Genomic DNA, 15,037 nt, shown 5'->3' on the forward strand with positions numbered 1-15,037 from the left:
CGTTAGGCGGTGGATTATTCGGAGTCTCTACGGATGTAGAAACGCACTTTGATTATGTCGATGGCCGCGTAGTAGTTGTGCAGATTGGCTGGCAACGATTTGTTCAGCTGTTCGGATTGCTGCTGCAACAACGGCGGTGGTCTGCTGCTGGGTGGTGGTGGCGGGTTCAGCGTGTACATCGAAGGTGACGAATATTTGACGTCGTCTTGCCCGAAACTGCCGACGCTCGTAAAGTCTAAACGAGAACAATGAAATAAAAAGGTATGGCGACGGTCAGACTATATAATAATCATATAGCTGTAGCAGAGATCGAACTGCAAAGACGATAACGACGACTGCTATTAAATAATACTACACAGCGAGGAGCACATTTGAAGTGAAATTGTAAAATGTGTTCCCCGAAATTTCTCTCGACGAAACGAAACGCAATGGACTAGGATATAGTATGATAAATAGACTATGTATAAGCATTTAAAATAACATGATAATTGATATGTGTCTATTACTCATGACCTACAATTACTAAAGTTTGATAAGTTAATTAAACAACTAACTCAAGTTTGTTGCAATAAGTCAACGTTTAAATCATTCAGTACGGGTTATAAAGAAGTTAAAAAAAATAAATATTTTGTTGGACTGTAAAATATATTAAAGCAAACATGAAGAAATATACTAATTTTAATACAATTAAAATAGATCTTGCCTAATTCAAGATAAGTACAGTCCAACTTTCAATATTGTTATAACTAAAGATTTTGATAAAATACATTCTAATATCGTTTTTTACTGTCCACTTTAATGACAAGGGAATAAACACATGGGTGTGTGTCTACTAAAAAAATATTAAATCATTATATATATTATTAGTCATATCGTGATGAAACAAACCAATAGGTATTAAATTTTTTTGAATTCAATCAACAAGTGCAGTTATACAAAATTATGATTTCAACTCCACGTTAAATTATTTTCAAAGTTGATTACCGAAGGCCAAATCTCTGCAGCTGTGACGTCTAAAAATTATAAATTTTTTACTATTCGCTAGATATAATTCGTTATATTGATGATTATGTTAAAAATAATAATACGACAATAACGATATACTATATTTATTTTTACTATGCATAATTTACGTAATACAATACTGTCGAGTCTCGGTAACTCAAACCTCGACAACTCGAAAATCTCGATACCTCGATTTTTTTTTTAATGCCCCTCGAAGTGTTTTTAACTTTTGTTTGAGGCATGTAACTCGAAAAATACATAAGCGGAATTTATTTCTATTCGCATCGAGATTTGAGTTATCGATGAGACTCGATTGTATTTATAAGCGATCGCGTGAAAGCCACGGGTGATGTGTATGTCGAGGGTGGGTGTATTTTCGACTTACCCGTGTATTCGCTACTCTTGCTGGTGGTCAACGCTGACACGTCCTTCTTGAACAGGAACGTGGTGGGCGCATAATCGTGATTCTTTCCGGATGGCAACCGCTTGTACGGCTCGTGGTACACGGACGAGTTGTCGCTGTCCTCGGACTCGTGTCCGACGTGACCGCCGACGCGACCACCACCAATGACGCCGCTGCCGACGCCGAGACCGATGCCGATGCCGCCAGACAGCATGGCTCCGCTCCGGCCATACAACGAGGACGACCCGACGGTGGACTTGGACCCTTTCTTCAGGTGCTTCATGTTGATTGACTGCTGCTTGGGCGCCCCGAGCGTGGCCTGTTTGAATTGGAGCAGCGCCACCTTCTGCCGGCCACGTTTCAGCGCCAGCCCGACAGCCACGCCGGCCACCAGCAGCACGGTCATGGCCAGTGACCCCGTGACCAGACCCACATACGTCTGCGTGCTGTTGCCCGGACTGGGTCCTGCGAAAAACGGGTTTACCGTGCAGACAGATAGCTGTAATATCCTGTCACTATTTATTCGACTTGATCGAGTGAGTCTTCGTCGCGGCTCGTAGTGTTATCCACGATAAAAACAAACATTTTAAGTCAACTTATAGGTAAATGAGTCGAGTTCATTAAAAACGGCGGAAAAATTGTGAGTATTGAGTGTTAACAAGTCACATTTAACTTAACTTCTATAATAGGTAGTTTATCATTAACTCGTTAATGATCAGCATTGATGTATAACTCGCTCGGCATACTTATGAGCCCAAAAACTCCATATAAACTTACGCTTAAAATCATATTATCAGAATATTTGTTTTTTATTTTGAATAATTATATTTCGACTCTTAACTTCCGGCGGTGTAATGGCGGTAATGGTTTCTAACTTAAAAATATTTTTTCTCCACAGGATATAACCGAATATGTTGTTAAATACATTTTAAAAATACAATCGTAACTATATTTAAAATTATTAATACAGGATTTCTGAGATTATAACTCAGTGGAAAAATGTTCGGTTTTGAGAAAAAATTCTAGATAAGTAAATCGAACATTGCTTCTAAAAATATTGTCACGGACTTTAGTATAGAGCCCATGGTTACCATAGTTTATTTGCTAACTGTGCCAAGAAAAACATCTAATAAGTTCACTGACCAAGAAATTGATATACCTGTAGAGAGAGGTATATATATAAAAAGATAAAATATCAATATTCCTGTAACTAAAATATACCTTTACACGACACAATTAGTAAAGTATCAGGTAGGTATAGATTACCTACATATTAGGGATAAACATTGATTAAATTTAATCTCAATTTGATAGGTTATACAATTATATTACAGAAACAGTATTATTATTTACAAAAATCATTTATAATAGGTAGTTATTATTCAGCAAACAACAAAGTATCAGAGAAAGCAATATTTTTGGCGTCGAGTACTGTAATTGATATTGCATATATATATATATATATATATACTTACTGATTGTTTTTGGTCTTGCTTCATACCAATATATATATATATATATATATATATATATTGTATATTATTTTTTGATCATTGAAAAGTGTAGTTAGAAATTGATGATAAAGTTAGAAATTTTAGATTGACGCTTTATGATTATTTAAGTAATGATACAAGGCATAACATGATTAATGATATTATTTGTGCTCAGAGAAGTGTTCTTTGCCAGGTTGTGCATCGCTTTGTAAATTTGTTCTACGAATTAAAAATATTTAAACTATTCAAATTCATTTATTTATGAATATTTACTTGGTACTTATTATTATTTTTTGTACAAATATAAATTTTTCTGTCTGTTAAAATAGTTTTAGTTAAAGAAAGAGAAATAATAAGAAGGATTTAAGTCACAAGACAAGGTATATTGCAAGGTTTTTAGCCTTAAAAAGACTTCACACATGACATATGATGAATAAACAATTTACAATTTAAAAATACTAAAAACTCACTTTTAAATTATAATACAATAAGAAAACCTATGAAATTGCGTAGATGACCTTACCTTTACATTTTATATAACAGATCGATTATTTTTAATTTTTATAGTAACGGAGGCCAAACTCAAACGTTATCTGCTAAGCGTAAAATTTGCTGTGCTATGCACTTTGTAACATGTAGACAACAAATGTCGGTATTACATCTCTTTAACTAGGTAGTAAATATGAAAATACACCATTGTGGGACTTTATAATTCATTTAGATAAGCATGTTCCTTAAATGTAATTATTTTATCAATGGTAATAATATTATATCATCTATGTTCTTAAAAGTTAATAGTGTAAAGGAAAATGCAATGTATTTAAATTTTATAAAAACTGTTTAAATTTTAAATTTCATCTTTTAAATTTTTATAGTTTAGTGATCAGGTTAACCAATAATCAGTTTTATCTATCGACTGAAATACCGATACACCACCTCGTGTAACTTCTTATAGTTCACATCGTACACGCGCCTCGGGCTATCAAGTACAGCCACCGGAAACGTATAGCGCGTGATAATATAGTGTCAAGTATAAAACACAGATAAATAAAGTATACCTATATGAATATTAACAGTATTATTGTTAAGTTCGAACGGTTTACCTGTAGTAACTTCCTTCCTCGTGTGCGTCGTATCTCCGCTCTGGCGAAGTTCGTATCCAGTTTCCTTTTGAGTGTAGAACTGCGATAGCAATCCCTCAGTTATGTTCACAGCGACCAATTCTGTAAATGTTCAATAACACCGCAAACGTTATAACATATTATTTTCATCAAAGCAACAACGTTTCCCCTATTATCCATAACTGGTGGTTAATGGATACGTATATTATATAAGAGGGCAAAATCAGGTACCTATGCATGCCGCTATATAGGTAAGCGACGTCCAGTGTGTAGTTTACATATATTACGGTTTGCGTTTCGCAATTAGACTGCCTCAAACTACGGTAAATTTTAATGTCGGGTTGCCTATGGTCATTGTTCGAAAGGACGAGAATTCATGTTTTAATGGAATGTACTCATTAAAGGAGAGCTCGGGGGGCTTAAAAGCATGCCTGTTATTTGCACACGAAACACAAACGCACCTGGTCCCGAAACATAAATTTCAAGTTATGCTGCGTGGATAAAAAAAAATATAATAATAATAAGAAAAAAAGTTTTAGTCCCACGTAGAAGCGGTATTGACTAATGGATGTCTTAATTAACGCCAAATGTTTCAGTTACTGTGCGATGGAAACACAAGGGACGTGAATAGAGTGAAAAGTTTTCAGACACTAATAACTTTTTTTTTATGTTGGAAAACGTTTTTGTTCAATTCTGTAAATGCCAATGGTCAATATTGATGATGTTTTTGTCTGCTGATGAGTCCATATAATATATATATATATATATATATATATATAATATTTACACAGTTAATATGACTGATAAACGCAAAGTTTGTAATAGAAGTTACTGTATCGTTTTTAGGATAAAACTATTAACAGATACCATTAAATATACTTTATAGACAGTTGAAAATAATTATAAATGGAATTTAAAATGATTGGCCATTAGTTGCGTCATAATGTCATGGTATCGAATGAATTCGATATGATATTTTACCGGGACACAAAGATAATAAACAATTGATTTACGGCCAGTCGAAAAACTAATAACATTGATACATATAATATTTATAATATTCGTTTTTTGGACATCAAATAATGTCACCCATCGAAATATTTAAGTAATGGTAGTAGTTAATAAATGATAGCTCGCTCTGAGTGCATGGATGTTATGCTGCTTTTCTGTGTGTACAGCATTTTATCGTATACACTTGAAACGATTACATTTTCTGAAATAATACTACCTATGCGATAAACTAGGACAAAAACATTACAATTTGTCACAATAGGAATAATTCAGAGTAAGTTAAGGGTAGTTATGCACAATATTGAACAACCCATTCTCAAGCTTCAAAAGAGATACATAAATTAATAAACGTCAAAATATTAATTTAAGTTTTGAAACCATAAGGTTATTGTATTCTTATAATAAATTACCAATAAGCATTTCATTTTGTATTATATATTATAATACTAAAATCAATAATTGGTAAATTAATTGACCTCAAGCTCTATGGTTAAGCACATTGGTATAATATATTAGTATAAAATATAAATTGTAGTATTCAAGCCCTTTAAAATATTCCTTCTTGGTAATTAATAATTGTAATATACTAGCACCAATATCATAACTTTGTTTCAGCTTCTTAGTCTTCCACGAGTATTTTAACTAAACACTTGGATTTCTGTTACAAGGAAAACGACAGGGATGGATAAAATTGTGTGCATAAGGAATTTCTGCGGAAAAAATGGAGAATCGTTTGTAGGGGTTTTGTAATGAATGGAAATTCTGTTTTAAACAAATTATGCAAAACGTATGCAACACTTTGTGACCTTTCAACACCCTCCATGGCCATTTTAATGGAAAGGACAAAGGTATTGTGGTCTTGTACCAGGTACACTCAAACGAAATTATGTATCAAAGAACTAAAGTTTGCGATTAACCACAGTATTAATCACGACAATTCGTGATTGGCATCACACGTGAACAAATGTCAAAACCAGAGATCGCAGGTCAACCGTTACTATACATTATTATTGTTATACTGAAATGAATAGATACATGTTATTTTGTTTAGACCGATTAACGTCGGTTGCATGCTAATTGGTGACGATTTTAACAGAAGAAAAAAGTTAAATAGAATTATTAGCTATGTATCAAAATTGATGAGATGATTAAAACTTAGGCATTTTGATTATGGTTTTTTTTTTTATTTCATAGTGCATAAACCACGATTGACGACGACCGAAACAGCATTATCATTTTGCTTGTACGTTATTCAATGTGCATTGATTCAGGGAAATCCTTTGAAATTGGATTCCTTTAGCGCTACATAAAACCACAGTACGGTGGCCACGAAGAATTTCTATTCACTGAAGGATTTAATGGGCTTTTGTGTCTTGACGTATTCGTGTACCTATTATAAAAGTTCATTTTGAATAACGCTTCACTGTAGTTTAAATATTGCCAACGAATCCGACTGGTACACCTTATATATTGCGCTTTTGTTTTAAGGACTATTTATTTCAAAACAACTATACAAATACAATGATTGTGTATGTGTGTGTTCATTATTTATTTTCCAGTATATAATACATTTGACTGTTAAATATAATTTCAAACGATTTAAAAGACTTCAATCAACGAAAATAACATTCGTGTTCCGTAGAATACGTGTATGATATAACTTCGATCGATTTCGTTTAAAACTACGATTTCACAATATTTTTCGCTAGATTAATTCATATTTTTGATCTGGACCGGCGGGTGGGAGTCGGTTGATATTACAGCAGTCACCGGTTGTCGGAGAATAGATAAAAATATACTTATACACACAAAAACATACACACACACATGGATATTATTATAATATATGGTGAAAATGTTTTCGATTTATTTATTTTTACCAGGGGAGTATATGGGAATGCACACGGTGGCGGTGTATTCCTACGAAACGTCTCGTATGGAAATAATAGTAAAATGTAACTCGAACTCGATGTTAGTACGAGAGAAAAATGCGGATTGTTATCCTCATGTCGTCGTTGATATGTGACGTGCTCCGAGAGAAGCTCCTTCGTAACGCGTATAATAATATCGCTCAACGTTTACCGATAGCGAACGACCGGAAATTTAAATCGTACCAATATATATTATATACATGACAACGCTTCCACTCATATCCATGCATGGGAGGGTGGTGAATATGTATTATATTATAATAGACCGTACTGCGTTTTGATATTCCTCTCCCCCTACTATTTTTCAATGCATGTCGTGCGCAATTCTTGTTATTTCATCCGGGTGTATGGACGCGTAATGTTCAAGTCTATCTACGGCCATTTCAGCAGTTTAAAAATGGACCTTCGACGAGGAACGCGGTCCTTTTTAAACTTATTTTCGTCAACTCACAAATGTGCGAGACCGTGAGTTTGTAGATTTCACATGAATCGCCTATTAATGAAATGAATAACAAAAACAAACGTAGTGGACAGTCACGTACAATACCGACTGCTTGAGTGTAAATGTGAAGTCGAGGATAAAATAGGATTGGTCATGCACACAAACACATTGATCGTTGTTTTCTGTTATTATGAATTGTTACGGAATAACTTTCGTCCGTATATTATTTCTGTTGACGGTGTGTTGGACTATTATTAAACGGGAAAAAAGGTAAATAGTACTTTTTTTTTTCTTTTTGAAACCGGGAACGGGTGGGAACTGTTTAGCACAATACTACCACCCGAACCCTAGGTATATACTGCAGGTAGTATGTGAAGGTAGTACCTGAAGGTAGATGAAAAATTTCATAGTGTTGAATGTAAATTTAACAATACGGACTCGGCCCGCACAATCGAATAAACCATAATTTATCAGTTCTATTGGTATAAACAATAAACTACCTAAGAACTTTAATATACTCGATAGGTATTGATAAAACATAGTCAATGAAGTTTTGGAGCAGTTGAAACCACAAAATTAATTTAGAGTTCCTGAATACATTTTTTTCACAGTGCTTTGGAAAATTCGGTAATATTAAGATTGTGAAAAATATTCTATATATATAAATAATTGGCATTTATCGAAACCGCTTCATCAAGACTTTAACCAAAGTATCATAATATCTTGTTTATTTAACGACAACTTGGAATTAGATAGTGTATAAATTATAATAATAATACCACGTTGACTTGTAGTAGATACTTGTGCAGATATAACGTGTATGGTTGATAAACGTAAGTAAGTTTGTAGGAACTTAAACTCTAAGTTATAGTAAATTATAGTTTTTGTCTATTCATTAACCCTACTAAGTTCACAAATGCTAGTGATTTATATAGTAAGTTGGTGGTTAAAATGACAAGTGGACTTAAATAATACGCTTTCAAATGAGGATAGAGTGTAGGTTGGTTTATTGATTAGCTAGGTATACAACATATGGCTATTCATGTCATCCTTGTTCAACGTGAGTAGCCAATTAATATAATGCGATGTACTACATTTCATTTATTTCATTTTAGTATTTTTTTTTTTTTAAACTTTGTAAACCGTGAACTCTAAAATTTTTACTTTTGCGATACGTTTTAAAATGTTTTTTCGAAATACCACCCTGAACATGGCGTAATACGAAAAGAATTATTGCGATATATTACCTGAGTGCGTCTCGAAAATTACTTACCAGACTCAAAGGAGACCTCGCTGATGAGTATCCATCGAGCAGAAAAATAGAGACATATCTTGATATACCGACCCACCCTGCTCTTCAGATTGATGGTTATGTTTACAGCGGTGTCCTTAATGGCCTCCGACTTTGTGCTAAACTTTATCGGCCATTCTTGCCATTTGTCCCCGTCCAAGCTGACGTAAATCAATGCCATACTAAACACCTGAAAGGGCAGAAAAATATATGTCGTGTTGAGAAAAAAAAAAAACAATTCCGTAAATCACATAGATACACATTGAATATTGTTTGCATATTATTATTTATGTACACATGCACTCTAATGTACGATGCTTTCACGAAATTAAAACATTTATCTTCATAAAATACTATTTATCGAGTAATAAGGCGAATACTGTTATTTCATCAAGCTCATTATAGTATAGCAAATAAATTAAGTAATTTTTTTCTCGAAAGCCGTACTTTTCATTTTATAAGTTGATCACAATATTATAATTGTTGTTTTTTTGTAAGTAAAAAGTTTCAAATCCTAGTATTAAAAACACAATTGTAATTTTCAAAATTGTATTCGTTGCACGAAATAAGTCCTGTATGATTAGACGATATTATTATAATATTATTTACCCATAATCGTCTTAAAGAGCGTCAAAGTAAAAATATTCATCTATAACCATCTTAAAATCATATTATAAATATTTATAAATATTTAAATTTAATTAATTTAAACGTTTTACACAAGCTAAATAACTTAAGAAATATAATGAATCTAACTATTTTATTATGTAATATGTTAACAGAAATATTTTCTGATGTAATGTTCATGTTAATGCAACTAAAAAGGCAATGTGTTATCCTTGAACCCTCTTGATATTGTGATTTTCTAAAGAGCATAAAATGTATATAATAGGTATTCATTATTTTAATGATGAATAAAGATTAACGTGTTATTAATTTTTTTTTTCACGCAATCAATAATTTAAATTTATGGTTTTCACTTAGGGTTTCGTTAATTAATTAATTAAAATATTATATATTTAGATTACGAAAACATCAAATGGCGAGTGATTGATTGATCTTGAAATAACAAGTGTTAACGCCAACGTAATGATATCAATTTCCACCATGTCTATACATTATTCATTAATGTGTAATTCGATCTGAAACTAAACGCTTCTAGTTTATATTTACCCAGTTGGGTATTATTACTTACAAATGCAAATAAATAAATAATTCAGTTTGTACAGTCGGTGGAAAAACTGAAATATTAACCATGTTCCCAAAGGCATTTATATAATATACATTATATAGAAACTAACGTGTTAAAAATAAAATATATAAAAACAATTGAGGTGTTCCATTTTCTAAATTGAATAGAGTACAACAGAGTTCAATAGAGAGACATAATATATTATTGGAAGCGTTGGATTTAGAATAACGGTTTATGGATCCATTATTGTCTTTCTTTTATATTGGCAATAAATATAATATTCAAATAGAAGGTTATCTACAAACACCGCCGGTGATCTTGTACTAAACTCAAATTTACAACCCTTGTGGTGAACGTAATAAATACTGAGTTTTGAAAAGTATAGAATATATTATTACGTATACCTATACATGGGTAGGTACATAAAAAAAATGTTCAAAACAATAATAAACAAAGGTAGATTGAATTGTTATAAATGTAATTTAAAAACTAGAAACCCAAATATTATGCAGAAGAACGATTGATCGATGGGGAATAGCATTCGCGATATGGCATTCGTTTTTATTATTTTTGTGTTAAAAATACAATGATAGGTTATAGGGATGTGCTTTTGAACTCTTCTTACCCTCGAGTACCTTGTACAGGAAAAATCGAGATTCTCATTTGAACTCGAACATTTCAAAGAATGGAACTAGACTGACTGCCGATTTGTCTAGTTAGGGGATGATATTAATGTAAGTTTTTATTATTTTAATTTTATTGTTTTACTATAATTAGGTATAATAGTTTATACTAGAAGCTAAATAAAAAAAAGTTTATAATTACGCAAATTTGCTTTAAAATTAAATTTGTAAATTTAAATTTTTTAAAAATTAGAAAAAATATTTAGTTCTTGAGTTTGTGAAGATTTATGTTCGGCCCATTCCTAATATAAATAATGTATAGAACCAATGTAAAATCCTTTATCTTATAAGAAAACATTTTATTCCATGGCATGATTTCTAAAGGGTTAAACGTAGTCATATATTATTATAGTATGTATCGAAATGAACATTTTTAGGCTGTAGATACTACCGAGAAATTCTGAGAGAGGTAGGTATATGCTTTATATATTCGTTTATAAATATGACTAACTTTGAGACTGCGTAGCAAGTACACCTAACTCATAAATCATGAGACGTATGTACTATATAGGATCGCTTTTTGTTTTTTAAGCTAGAAATATATACATAATATTCTTATAAATAATGACAATGCATACAGGTATAAGTTCAATTCGGGAGAATCAAATGCTGTAAATACATATAATTCAGCTGTTTAATTTGTAATATTTGATTGAAAATTTAAATGAAATTAAGTGTTTACTTAATTGTTTTAACTTCCCCATTGTAACATTTTGCTAATAATTTATGAAAATTATCTTTGAAATGAATTAAATTTAAATTATATGTATAATGCAGTATTTTAATGTAGGTATAGTATCTAAATAATATAAAATATGAATTATAAAACAAAAATTATACATTATTTTAACTATAAATCTACTGAAGAACCTATTATAATATTTAAGATTCTCAAAAATCAGTATACTATCAACATTTTAAGTATCTCAACGAATTGGCACATTAATTTCGTGATAGTATTATATAGTCGTAAAGAATTAATATCGAGTTTTTATTACTAATTGACTGCATAGATATAATATTATGCTCGTACAAGGAAATAATATTATTTTTTTTATTCACAATGATGCTCGTAGCTCTCGTGATAAATTAAGCGTAAAAATAGTACATATGAATTTTATAAATACTCATTAAAATTTAATAATAATCAATACGTAATTATCTAACTAGATTGATTCGATTTTTGAAAAAAATGAAAACGAGAACATTTTCAAAGAAATAGTCTGATATCAGGGATATTAAATCAAAAATGAATTTTAATAGAAAAAAATGTTTAAACATTCAAAGTACTTGAAAGATAGACAAGAAAAATAACGTTAAATACCGTTCAGAAACAATACTACAGTCGATTGCGACTAAATAAAAACCGTCAATAAAGCAGTCGATATGAAACTGCAGGGAGAAGTGAGAACTAAACTCTCTCGGATCGCGTCACCCTGACGTGCTTTTAGGGCAAGACGCAATGCGAAGCAGAAAGAAACCTGTTAGAATCGTATTAACACCGAAATTACTTACCCGACGGCGGCAGTGGATGTAATACACACGCACACCCATACACACCCACATAATATATGTGTATATTATATTTAATGTGCCCGGTGGCACACAATGGCCGTTCGTTACTATTGAGAGCTTTCGCGTCGGTCGGCGAGCATATCGTTATGTATATAGGGGAGGGTGAGCGACCACTTTCGGCGGGCGGCTGCTCCATTTCTGCAGTGTAATAATAATAATAATAATTTGAAAACGGGGGGGCGGGCGACGTCGAGGAAACAATGCACTCGCAATAATACGTATAATAGCGCACTATAACATTGAACTGTAGGAAAGTATAAATAATAATAATAATAAATAACGGTAACAATATAATGCACCAGCAGCAGCACAAGTCGCTTATTGCGGGCGGCCTCTAAGGCAGAAATCGGCCAGCGTAGTGATTTCGATATCGACGATGGAACGGTTTTCTGGGCGAGTCGTATTCAAGATAATAATAGTGTAGGGTGGAAGCAGGAAATTAAATCCACTGGCACTTATCACATAATATGAACACCGCACAACGATTGCACGTTTTATTTGCAATGATCGCCAACCGGTGTAGGAGGCCGACATTCGAGGGTTGTGCATGAAAACCACAGAAAAACGCTGTGACAACGATCGTATTGCATTTCGTACAGGTCATATTATGTTTGTTGGATCTTCATATATTTTTTTTTTCTAATAATAAAACAATATCAATAATTACGCCATCACGGAACCCACTTGAGAGTACCTTCAAACATTATTCTATAATATTGTATGGTTACAGCACTACTATATGAGTATATTGTATTATACTCGAATATTAGAATTCTAAAATGTAACGGGTCGTGTTCATTCTCGAACCAGCGATGATTTTCAAGGGTACCATTTGGGGTATAACGGGGGAATACATTGACAGGGCACTTTCTAAATTAGGCTCCCTCGAGTGTATCGTATGCTGGCCCCAGAGCAGCCAACATTAATGTAATTTAAAATAAATATGGTAAACAAAAATATAAAATATTGGAAAATCATACTGATGGGAAATAATACTAAAAACGAAATACTTATTTGAGGCCCATTGATCTATGATATAAATACACGAAGAATTATTACCCCAACAACTGCAGCTATATAATGGAAAACAAGAAAACGTTTACGATCCATGTATAGGGTTCATTTATAATGGTATAGCTTTTAAGTACATTTATACATAGGTATAGTTTATCCTTAGTCAATATGACACTCATGCATTTTATTGTCAGTTATTAATTTATATTATATGGTTTAGCAGAGGAAAAGTTTGTCCAACCCGACAATTATTTTAAAACTGATATAATTGGTCTTGTGTTTTACAGCTAAAGATTATACGTGCCATAAGTTACACGAAACAACTGTTACCTAAAAGATTTACTGTATTTCTTGATCTACGTTTTTTCTGCGGAAGAATCGGGTCCCTTTTAAAATTGTGTCAAACGCAACGGATCATCATTGTATTCGACTGATCCACAAAAATGGTCGCATGTGTCTGTATACAAAGGGGTTTCTATGTTTTTTTTTTTGTCAATTTTGTGGATACGCTCGCGTGAGAAGTGATAATATTATAATATGATGATAAAATGAACCTGGTATTTCAGATTTCTTCTGTTTGCAGTTATCGGTAATCCTAGATGTACGATCGTATCCGAGAAAACAGTTAAGTCTACCACAATAATTATCCATACACAATATTATATTATTATACAGTACAACCAATTAGGCTTTGATAAAATATTATTATATTCAATGTTCATTGCGTAGAAAATATAATATATGTATATAAAAATTTAAAATAGTTAATACTGACGAACGATACACTCACCTTTACGTCTCTGGTCGGTATATGACTGCTGTGTATTTTTACTTCTTTGAACATGCGGAATCCGTTGAACTCAAACACCAAATCCAACTTATTGCCGACTGAATCGTTTGACCAGCCGACCCATCTCTTGCCTACAATAAGAAATGTATATTCAATCGTAGCAAAATTTCAACAAAAATTATACACGTTTTATTATTATAATGGCCTGAAGAATATATTATGTGGAGCGATCTTTAAACGTATTCAAGGACCCGGAAGAATTACGGCAAAGGGACAAAGAAAGGAGAAAATATAATATTATAAATTTTTATCTTTGTGCATTTTTTTTCATCTAACCAAAAAATAACGAAGGCTTATCGCACAAAGACCGTATACACATTTGAATGGTCAAACGGACGTACATTATTTACCGAGAGTTAAATAATAATATTATAATACCAGGTGCATAATATTAATATATAATAATACATATTATGTGTAAATTCGAACAAATATATTTCAAATTTATGCAATAAATAGGTAAATGTTTTTTATTCGATTCAAAATGTTGGAAATGTTTTATTTATACCAATATATTTATTTTTTTTGATGATCATTTATTCAATAGCTAAGTACATACGATGAGAAAGTTTAAAAGGCGTATCGAGCTTCATTATATTTATTAAATTGTACTGTGAATGTTACGCGAATGATTCAGAAGTGTTTTTAAAAATAGTTTTTATATAAAAAAAAAAAAAATTAATAAATTAAAAAAATAGCAAACCAGTTGAATTGTAGTTGATTTACAGTTGAATTGTATTTTGTATAATATTATAAGAATAAAAATAACCATTTCTTAGTTTGTTAATTTTTGTCAGTGAAATGGTTTTAGGTACATATTTATAAATTTTAAATGCATTTTATTATCAATTGTGTACTCTCACATCAACGCAATAATTCTGTCCTAGATTCAGTATATTGACGTTCAATATATGTTAAAACACGCTTTGGTCAATTTAAAGAAGCCTTTTTTTTTCGTTATAATCGTTACATTAGACGGTTTCATTTCTCCCCTTAACTCTGTGCTATAGGTATCATAATGTATAA

At 31.9% G+C, this 15,037-nt stretch overlaps 1 protein-coding gene across 4 annotated transcripts in view; it reads right to left on the reverse strand.

Annotated features, from left to right (window-relative positions):
- LOC107165518 (discoidin domain-containing receptor 2-like) overlaps positions 1-15,037 on the reverse strand; it is a 255,393-nt gene that overhangs the window by 8,305 nt on the left and 232,051 nt on the right. For all 4 annotated transcript variants that reach the window (XM_089219518.1, XM_089219519.1, XM_089219516.1 and 1 more), the window contains 5 exons: positions 13,952-14,082; positions 8,680-8,887; positions 4,005-4,124; positions 1,391-1,873; positions 48-235 (listed from right to left, as the gene is read on the reverse strand). In XM_089219518.1, coding sequence (XP_089075644.1) covers positions 48-235; positions 1,391-1,873; positions 4,005-4,124; positions 8,680-8,887; positions 13,952-14,082 — 1,130 coding nt within the window. The remainder of the gene's footprint in view (positions 1-47; positions 236-1,390; positions 1,874-4,004; positions 4,125-8,679; positions 8,888-13,951; positions 14,083-15,037) is intronic.

Source organism: Diuraphis noxia, unplaced genomic scaffold (assembly GCF_037042655.1).
Source record: "Diuraphis noxia isolate RWA-SAM2 unplaced genomic scaffold, SU_Dnox_SAM2 contig0002, whole genome shotgun sequence".
Taxonomy (NCBI): Eukaryota; Metazoa; Arthropoda; class Insecta; order Hemiptera; family Aphididae; genus Diuraphis; species Diuraphis noxia.